Source organism: Piliocolobus tephrosceles, chromosome 3, assembly GCF_002776525.5.
Source record: "Piliocolobus tephrosceles isolate RC106 chromosome 3, ASM277652v3, whole genome shotgun sequence".
In the NCBI taxonomy this organism is placed as follows: Eukaryota; Metazoa; Chordata; class Mammalia; order Primates; family Cercopithecidae; genus Piliocolobus; species Piliocolobus tephrosceles.
The window spans coordinates 36,031,576-36,041,748 of NC_045436.1; the positions used below are offsets into that span (position 1 = coordinate 36,031,576).

Genomic DNA, 10,173 nt, shown 5'->3' on the forward strand with positions numbered 1-10,173 from the left:
CATACTCCGGCTTTCCAGAGCGCACTGCTGCAAGGGCGGCTGTGTGTTAGAGCCGGTAATGCCTTCGAGTATTGAGTCATGCCATTCATTTCAGAAGGGAAAGTCTCTTCTCCAAAACGAGGAAATGGTGGGCAGTCCTGTGTGACTGGTGAGACTCTTGTAGGGGTGTTTCTACGACAAAACCCTTGCTAGCACTCACTCCAACAAAATGACAAACCCGTTTTATTAGTATTTCGTTTTCCATGTAAAGTTCTGCTCATACGAATATATTTATAATTCTGACTTTTTTTTTTTTTTAGGGCAGTGGGGAGCACACCGACAGGCTGCTGAACTGTAGCTGGAGATTCGAGGGGAAACGAAGTTCGCCAAGGCGGCCTCAGGCGGGCAGGTCCCGAGCTCCATCCCAGGGCACAAAGAGCCCAGGGGCTGCTGACTCCGCGGCTACCAGGGACGCAGCTCCCCAACCCCCAACACACACACGTACACACACACACACACACACACACACACACACACACACGGCTATCAGGGACGTAGCCCTCCCACCCCCAACACACGCACACACACACACCCTGTCCCACCCATGCCTGGCAACACAGCAGAAACTTCAGGCTGGGGCAAAACAAGCTCGGGCCCTGGCAGCACGCGGGGCGAGGCGCGTTCCCGCCAGGACCTGGCCGCGAGGCGGCTCGCGGGGTGCCCTGCGTGCCCCCCACTCCCGCAGCCCGCGCGCTGCTCGCTCACTGTTGGGGCACAGCGGTCAGGCTTCTCTGTTTGTTGTTTAAAGAAATCCTAGGGCGGGCGCGCGGCGGCATCTAGGGAGGGGGCGCAGCCAGAATTCCCTTCCAGCAAGCGCGTGAGGGGCAATCTCAACGCAAAACCAGACCCAGAAAGTAGTGACCAGCCCTCCTCGGATTACCCTTTATTGGCTCCTCCCTTGCTCCCCCCCCCCCCCCCCCGCCCCCCGCCCGCAGATCTGCATTAAAAAGGCCAAGAAAACTCTGGCTGTGCCCCAGCAGCGGCTCATTCTGCTCCCCCGGGTCGGAGCCCCCCGGAGCTGCGCGCCGGCTTGCAGCGCCTCGCCCGCGCCGTCTTCCCGGTGTCCCGCTTCTCCGCACGCTGGCCGCCCGCTGCCAGCTTTTCAGGCCCCCGAGTCGCACCGAGCGAAGAGAGCGGGCCCGGGACAAGATCGGACTCCGGCCGCCTCTCCCTTCCCCGGCTCCGCTTCCTCTGCCCCCTCGGGGTCGCGCGCCCACGATGCTGCAGGGCCCTGGCTCGCTGCTGCTGCTCGTCCTCGCCTCGCACTGCTGCCTGGGCTCGGCGCGCGGGCTCTTCCTCTTCGGCCAGCCCGACTTCTCCTACAAGCGCAGCAATTGCAAGCCCATCCCGGCCAACCTGCAGCTGTGCCACGGCATCGAGTACCAGAACATGCGACTGCCCAACCTGCTGGGCCACGAGACCATGAAGGAGGTGCTGGAGCAGGCCGGCGCTTGGATCCCGTTGGTCATGAAGCAGTGCCACCCGGACACCAAGAAGTTCCTATGCTCGCTCTTCGCTCCCGTCTGCCTCGACGACCTAGACGAGACCATCCAGCCGTGCCACTCGCTCTGTGTGCAGGTGAAGGACCGCTGCGCCCCGGTTATGTCCGCCTTCGGCTTCCCCTGGCCCGACATGCTCGAGTGCGACCGTTTCCCCCAAGACAACGACCTCTGCATCCCCCTCGCTAGTAGCGACCACCTCCTGCCGGCCACCGAGGAAGGTAAGTCTTTCCGCTTGTTTCCCCACTCCCTGCTTGGCTGACACGCTCCCAGGAGATCCCGCCCCTGCCACGCATCCCAGTGCATCCCTGCTTGGGGTGCCAGTAGCAGGAAGGGCAGAAGTTCTTCCTAACCTGGTCTGTCATCACAAGCCTGTATCAAATTTGAGGCACCCCTCCCCCTCCGCCCAAGTCTCGCATTCTGCTCCCGAGTTGTACCAGTTATACTTAAAGGCAGTTAAAAAAAAAAAAAAAAAACCCGAAGAACTGAACGGCGGTTTAAAAAAAAAAAATAGATACACGATTATTGTTAAAGATGCTAGCTAGCACTGGAGCTAGAGCGTTGGAAGTGGTGTTTGATGGAGGAGTTGGTGGTGAGCACTCTGGCCAGAGGGCCCTCGCTCAGCCTCATTCTGTAGCTTCCTACCACTGGGCAGGATTCTAGTCACAGGGACATTTCCCGTACAGGCAGGAAAACCAGGATGTACAAGTAGATAACCTTTTAAGGTACTTTTTGTCCTTTGTCAATTTAGATTTTGGAGATAAAACCGGGACTGGCACGGAGTGTGTGGAAAATTGAGCATTGGTTGTAACTGCTCAGGTACTTGAGGAGAGAGCATAAAGGGAATCTCTGGAAATCAATTTTCTATCGCTATCAGTTTTTAACTTAGGAGTGGTTGTGATTAGCTGGAGAAAAATTATGCAAAAGAGATTCCCAATTTTTTAGAAAATGGAGGGAGAGTTCCTGTGCAAAAACCATCAAAGCAATGAAAACCGCATGAGCTCTTGATATTTTTTCTGAAAGAAAAACATATACAATGCGCCTGAGCTGATTTGGGTCCCCTGGGTTGGAAAAGGGAGCTTCCTAATCCCTTTCAGGGCTTCAGCAGCCTCTCCCTTTCAATCTCTAGTTGTTTTCCTGCAGACATCATTAGTTAAAGCAAATGCAAAGTTCTTTAGCAATCTTCCCTGGCAGGGACCATGAATTTGCAATCATCTTATTGGTTAGATTTCTAATTTATTGCAAATGTTTGGCATTTTTCAAACATTTGTCCCACATATACCATAGACCAACCAATACAGGTTAGTAACATTTTATATACATTTTGAGAGCTGCTAATTAGAAATGTTTGATTTTGTTTGGGTGAGGGGACTTAAGGGCAGTTTTATGTATGTTGTTTTTATTTCTTCCCACTATCAGCAGCAACATTATGCATCTTACATTTCTCCAAAAAGCCACGTTTCACCTTCAAAATAAAAGTTTATGTTCTTCAAAATTCTATCTGTGATTTTTCTAATTTGATAAATAACACTTCTATTAAGTCACATAGTTCTCTATGAACATTACATTTCATATTAGGGAAAATCTTCTAATTTCACCTAAATTTTAAAGACATAATTAACACATTTATAAATGAGAGAAGGGAAATATAATTGTTCTTTTTTTTACTTTTCTCAAGAAATCAAGACTCTTAGAAAAGCTTTTAGGAGGCCTTCTGATAATTGTGCTAGTATACAATCCCTAGGTTTGATCAGACCACTAAACTGTTTTGCTTCATCTTTGATTAGCTTCAGAAACAGGTTTGTTTGTTTGTTTTGAGAGTTTGAAACAGGCAAAGAAGGGCAAGAAGAACCTGTACCAGGGAGCTTGCAGACAGCAATGAAATGAATGCTGCGTAACTCAAGCACAATCTTGGCAGAAGGAACAAGGTGACACAGAACCACTTAGAGCAGGCTATTGTAATTAGTGAGATGTGTTTTCAAGGTGGAAACAGCCCATATGTGGAACATGAGCCAGTCACCCCTCCCAGTCCAGACTTGGCCCCCCTGAGATACAGAGCTCTGCTGAGTAGAGCCAGCTACACTGGTGTCCTGTGGCTGAGAAAGACAATCTTTTGGCTGTATTTTATAGTTACCAGTTTTCCCAAACCCCTCAAGGATCTTTGGTTCTTTGGTTGCTTTCTCCTTTGAAAGGCCTTGGGAATAACTTTTTTACACTGAATTTCCCAGAGCTTGGGAGGATGAGCTGAAAAGCTGCATCCTGACTCAGTTAACCATAACTACACACACTTGTACACTCTGCCCACAACTCCCTTTTTATTTGAGTCATAATTTATTAAACACAACAACATATAGGCATTCTCATTTTGCTGCCACCCCCAAAAAAATGGGAAGCATGGGGGAGCTTTCTTACGAATGAGTGATCCTACTTTTACAGAGGAGGCAGAAGCTGAGGTTAAATAGGACAATTGCTACTTTTGCCTGGATAAGTCCCTTTGAATTGTTTACAAACGCCACCTGCTGTTCCCTTTTAAGCAAACTTACTAAAGACTGTTTTCTACATTTCTAGCTCCAAAGGTATGTGAAGCCTGCAAAAATAAAAATGATGATGACAACGACATAATGGAAACGCTTTGTAAAAATGATTTTGGTAAGTAATACAACAACAACAACAGATTTCACATTCAGAAGTTTTATTCACCAGTAAAACTTCAAGGTACAAATCATTATGATGTTGCCAGATAAAGGTTGGGTAAATACCATTGAGCTATAATGATAGCTCATGTTTCCCAAAACCATCTAACTTGATCTATCCTAGTTTCCTCCTTATGTAACTGTCTAGCATTGTGTTGTATCTTGTCAGCTAAGACTCATTGTTCTGTTAAGCCAATAATCAAATCATGAAAATTATTCTGATTATCAATTTCCAATGGCACATTTCAAATAATGAAAATGGCACATTTTAAATCTTTTTTTTTTTTTTTTTTTTTTTTTGCCGACAGACATAATCCCGAGTCCTGTTTTCTTTTGATTACTTAACATGTGCACCAGGGATGGAAGTGTAAATATTAGCCCCAGCCAAACAGATTCAAGGCATTAAATTGGCCACAAATAAAAATATTTTTACTTTCTTTATAACCCGTAATGATTTGCTCCTCTGTGTTCTACCATTAGTGAATATATCCAAGGCACTGATTAATAATTTGTCGAGGAGGGGTTCCTTAAATTGAAAAAGAAGAGTGGCTTATTGAGAAGACACATAACATGGAACACCTAACAACCTTAAAACACCACCTTAAAATCCCTTTTAAAAGGTTTTTGTAAATTTTTGTATGACTAAGTCTAGACACATTTGCCACAATTTTGAAATAGTTTTAAAAAGAAAAAAAAAAAGCTTAGAGATTTACTTTAGCAAGATACATGATAGATGACATGGTGTTTGGGGACAATAAAAAACACATGTGATATGTTCCGTAAGTTGCAAGTCACTCCCCTGAAAACAGGATCATAACGGGAAAGAGAGCTGGGACTTTGTCTACATAGAACTCCACCAGCACCTCATCTGCTGACTTCAGGGCTCTCAGGTCAGAAGAGGAGCCCAGCTAGACACAGGATCAATGCTAAATTCAGAGCTGGGAATGACCAGGAACTTCACCCAGAGGCATTCTTGCTTTTATCCTTTTCCAAGGGCAGGTACTTTTTCGTGTGTTGGAATTATTGGTACCTTTCTAAAAAGTATTTATTCAGGCACAAGGCTGAACTTACTTATAAACAGATATGTTCCCTGCTCTGTCAATCAATAATGGAGTCTAATAGACCCATATTAAGACTTCTACATATTCAACATAGTCCTCGAGACTGAGGGAACTAACTCCAGCTCTCAATCTCCTTACCTTACCATCCCAGAAATCTCAGTCCTGGTCAGGTCCCTAAAACTCTAGAACCATCTAATCCCTACTCTTTGACAGCTCCAGGTCTCTTCCAGAAAGTGTCCTGGGTTTAACTCTGACTGGTCCCAGAACCACCATAGCTCCAGGGTTGGGAAAGGCTTCACACTGCTGAGGAAGGAGAAAGAAGGGAGGTAGCTCAAAGTCCTTAGCAACCTTTCCCCTCAGGAGGAGCCACAAATGGGGCTGACGGAGTTTCATACACCTGTTTTCAAATGTCCACAACCCTCAAACTGGCTGAGGGCCAGGCATGTTAGCAGCAGATAATTCCAAATCACCAGAGCCTTACCAAAACACAGTTCTCAGCCCCAACGCTATATCACTTCATTAAGGGCAAGATAGAAAAATATCATTTATATAAAATTTCTATTAAAAAGTCTATAAAATATCATGTTCTTCTCGCAGTTTATATCCTTTGCACTACATATAAAACCGATCCTTCCTGACTTCCATCAAGAGTTGATTGTTATATTGTGGAGCTCCATAACAACTGGCTTTGGGGAACACACACACACACACACACCTATTACTTGCTTGCTTTGTGGCTGACCTTACAGAATACCCCCTTTCTAAGGATGCCCTATCAAGACATGAGCCAAAACATGGATGCCTGTGTGCCTTAGTGTGCTCTCTCCTTACAGAGAGAAAGCCTTTCAAAACAACACAGAAGTTATCACACTTAAGGTATCACACGCATAGATACCTCACAAGCTTTGTTTTGTATTTCTTCACTCTCATTTTGACCCACAGAGAGATAATGAAGCAGAATTTCAAGAACTGCATCATAAGATTGTTGTGTTATAAGCACTATTCCATCTTGCCTCTGTTCTTTGTGACTAATGGAAGAGTAGGAGGAACAAGCATAGAAATCTGATTTATTTGACTTGACTACTCTGGAAGGCATCTTCCCTACTGTGCTCCTGAAGTACAAGGGAAATTCAATGATGCAAGTACTGGTGAATAAAAAAATGGTTCAGAACTACCTTCCTATATATACAACCTATTGTAGGACCAGAAAGTATCATCACCTCTGCTTCCTATCCCATCCTGCATCCTCAGTCACATCCTCCAGGACAGGAAAGGTTATGTGGGGGATTCGATTCTCTCTGTTTGGGCCTAGCTGAAAATCCAAGGAGAAAATCCCTAATGTTTTCTCATGATAAACATTTGCAAAATTAGTTATTTTAGAGCTAGACAAAGATGACTAATAAATCTTCCTCCTGGTTAAAAGTGATGGTTATTCCTGATGTTTGGAGCTTGAGAATGTTTCATTTGGCCAGGTGAAATCTTATATATGCCCTATCTGTACTACAGACAAGGCTCCCAGGTAAAGTGTAATCAGTCCATTTCTCCCACCATGGTAAGGTCTATCCAACACCCTACTCCCAATGCAGAGGACAGAAGAGCATGCAACATTTCCACAAGTATGGCTTATTCCACGACTTGAGTCTCAAAAACTGAGAACTCAGTACCACAGTTCAGATGCATATCATACCAGACAAAACCATGGTTGGCCAAGTCATAGCATCTTTGATTTACCTGATGTAGCTTCTATAATTTCCTGGTTGACTAGAAAGCCATACTCAGTCAAATTCCCTTTCTGATATTTAGAAAAAGAAAAAGAAAATCTCAAAACCAGTTATACCAACACAGAAAAATCTTCCTCTATTACTAATTTAAACATAGATTAAACTCCATCAAAGTCAGGAAGTCATACTTACACATTATCTATACGGAATGGCTGTCAGGGTCACCCAGGGTCTTAGTACACATTGCAGCTGGGCAAGTTTATGCTGCAACCAGTACAAAAACATTGACATTGCCTCAAGACACCACGGTGGTATTACAGGAGGAGGTTTGGCAACCAGAGTTCTAGGAAACAACCTAAACTGGGTGACCTCATGCAAGTCACTAAACTTCTCTGGATTTAAGATTCTTTGTGTACTAACAAGCGATTTTAATGGGATGATCCCTTCTAACCTTAAAATTCTATTCTTTTCCGGCTTTCATGGAGTCTTGAAACTTAATTCCAGCATGTACGTTTGTAGGGCTTTCATTCCCAGAGCATACTGTTCATGACTATAAAACGTGTCCTTTATAGTAAACCACTTTCTTTTGGTCTTCTCATTCTAACAAGTCTACATATACATTTTGGAAACAGTACATATATGATCTGTAAACGCCGTAGCCTTGGACAGGCAAATGATAGCATTTAAGGATGAGGTCTTCAGAAAAACACTTTTATGACTAAACATGTTGTGCTGTTAAAAAGAGACTTGCATATTTTTTCTCCTAGTTACTTTACCAAATCAAATGCAGCTGTAAGATCAATTCTCCTTCCCTGTAATCTATTCTTTAGAAAACAATGATTGTGTGATACAGTTTCCTTACAGGTTTGTCCAAAAACCTCTCCTACATAATAAATTGAGTTTAAAGTTTACGGCCACAGAAGAATCATGTTTCACCTAAGAGTCAGGCATGTCTTTTCATGCTTAAGTTTCCAATAGAGGAAGTCATTTGTTGGGGAGAGCATGCACCACATGCAACCTTCTTACAAACACAAGGCTGGGTGAGGAAAGGAGAAGAAAAGTTCACTGAGTCCTGCAAAGAGAAAGAGTTTTGAAAAAATGGCTGATTGGAAACAAAGTGCCTGGCAAATGCTTTGAGGCTTAGCAGTGGAGACACCTGCTGCCCCTAGCTCCCAACTCCTGATCTGCAGCCTCTGAGGGTCCCATTAGCTCTAGGAAGCCTCTCTTTCCTCGTCCAGGACAAGTCACACGAGTAGGCAGAATGGGGGGAGGTATACTGTATTCCCTCATTATAACTGATATGACTCTTTCTGCCCTCTCTCATAGCACTGAAAATAAAAGTGAAGGAGATAACCTACATCAACCGAGATACCAAAATCATCCTGGAGACCAAGAGCAAGACCATTTACAAGCTGAACGGTGTGTCCGAAAGGGACCTGAAGAAATCGGTGCTGTGGCTCAAAGACAGCTTGCAGTGCACCTGTGAGGAGATGAACGACATCAACGCGCCCTATCTGGTCATGGGACAGAAACAGGGTGGGGAGCTGGTGATCACCTCGGTGAAGCGGTGGCAGAAGGGGCAGAGAGAGTTCAAGCGCATCTCCCGCAGCATCCGCAAGCTGCAGTGCTAGTCCTGGCATCCTGATGGCTCCGACAGGCCTGCTCCAGAGCACAGCTGACCATTTCTGCTCTGGGATCTCAGCTCCCATTTCCCAAGCACACTCCCAGCTGCTCCAGCCTCAGCCTGGACAGCTTCCCCCTGCCTTTTGCACGTTTGCATCCCCAGCATTTCCTGAGTTATAAGGCCCCAGGGGGCCACAGGAGTGGATAGCTGTTTTCGCTTAAAGGAAAAGCCCACGCGAATCTTGTAGAAATATTCAAACTAATAAAATCACGAATATTTTTTATGATGTTTAAAAATAGCTCATGTTAAAGCTAGTTTTGAATAGGTGTAACTGTGACTTGGGTCTGGTTGTTTGTTGTTTGTTGTTTTGAGTCAGCTGATTTTCACTTCCCACTGAGGTTGTCACAACATGCAAATTGCTTCAATTTTCTCTGTGACCCAAACTTGTCGGTCACAAACCCTGTTGAGATAAAGCTGGCTGTTATCTCAACATCTTCCTCAGCTCCAGACTGAGACTCAGTGTCTAAGTCTTACAACAATTCATCATTTTATACCTTCAATGGGAACTTCAACTGTTACATGTATCACATTCCAGCTTCAGTACTTCCATTTATTAAAAGCACATTAACCATTTCTATAGCATGATTTCTTCAAGTAAAAGGCAAATGATATGAATTTTATAATTGACTTGAGTACTTTAAGCCTTGTTTAAAACATTTCTTACTTAACTTTTGCAAACTAAGCCCATTGTAGCTTACCTGTAATATACACAGTAGTTTACCTTTAAAAGTTGTAAAAATATTGCTTTAACCAACACTGTAAATATTTCAGATAAACATTATATTCTTGTATATAAACTTTACATCCTGTTTTACCTATTCTTTGTCTTCTGTCTTGTCTTCTTAGTAAAAGGAACTGGGAATGGAGCTATGCATGAGAGGTCACTTCCTTCCATGAGCCCAGCCCTCCAGTAGTTTAAAGTGATCTACCTCTCAAGTGACTCAGAAAGTGTCTCCCGCTCCACCACCCTGCCCCGTATCTCACAGATTTCACCACTGCTGACCCTGCAGAAGCAGCGACTTGCAGCCTCTGGAAAGGGGTTGCCTTCTTTTGCCCTTCTGAGCAGTCCAGCTGCAGCTATGTGGAAACACTGCCCTAAATTTGAGGCTTATGAGCTTTACAGTTGTGCTTTTCATTTTCTGAGATTTTTCATACTGAAAAAGGATCACCACTGCAAAAATGTTCATTCCTTCCCCAACTCAAATCTAACCCTCAGACAAAGAGAGTCATGATTTGGAGAGTATCCACTGCAATGCAAGGAGGAGGAAGGGGATGGTGAAAACTTGAATTAAGATAAAAAGGAAGAGACAGACATGTGTCCATTAAATGTCCTTTAGTCCTTTCCAACTGCTATAACAAAATACCTTATACTGGGTAGTTTATAAACAACAGAAATTTGTTGCTCACAGTTCTGAAGGCTGCAAAGTCCAAGATCAAGGTGGTGGCAGATTTTGGTGTCTAATGAGGGCTCTCTGC

General features: G+C 44.3%; 1 protein-coding gene across 1 annotated transcript; it reads left to right on the top strand.

The window, feature by feature from the left end:
* Positions 1-978: 978 nt before the first annotated feature.
* SFRP2 (secreted frizzled related protein 2) lies at positions 979-9,515 on the top strand. The gene is made up of 3 exons (XM_023227899.1): positions 979-1,759; positions 4,107-4,187; positions 8,340-9,515. The coding sequence occupies exons 1-3, from the start codon at positions 1,258-1,260 to the stop codon at positions 8,642-8,644; spliced, it is 888 nt and encodes a 295-aa protein (XP_023083667.1). The 5' UTR covers positions 979-1,257; the 3' UTR covers positions 8,645-9,515.
* Positions 9,516-10,173: the final 658 nt, after the last annotated feature.

Coding starts and splice junctions, on each gene's coding strand:
- SFRP2 (XM_023227899.1), top strand. CDS start 1,258: ATGCTGCAGGGCCCTGGCTCGCTGCTGCTGCTCGTCCTCGCCTCGCAC. Junction 1,760..4,106: donor CCTGCCGGCCACCGAGGAAG/GTAAGTCTTTCC, acceptor CTACATTTCTAG/CTCCAAAGGTATGTGAAGCC. Junction 4,188..8,339: donor GCTTTGTAAAAATGATTTTG/GTAAGTAATACA, acceptor CCTCTCTCATAG/CACTGAAAATAAAAGTGAAG.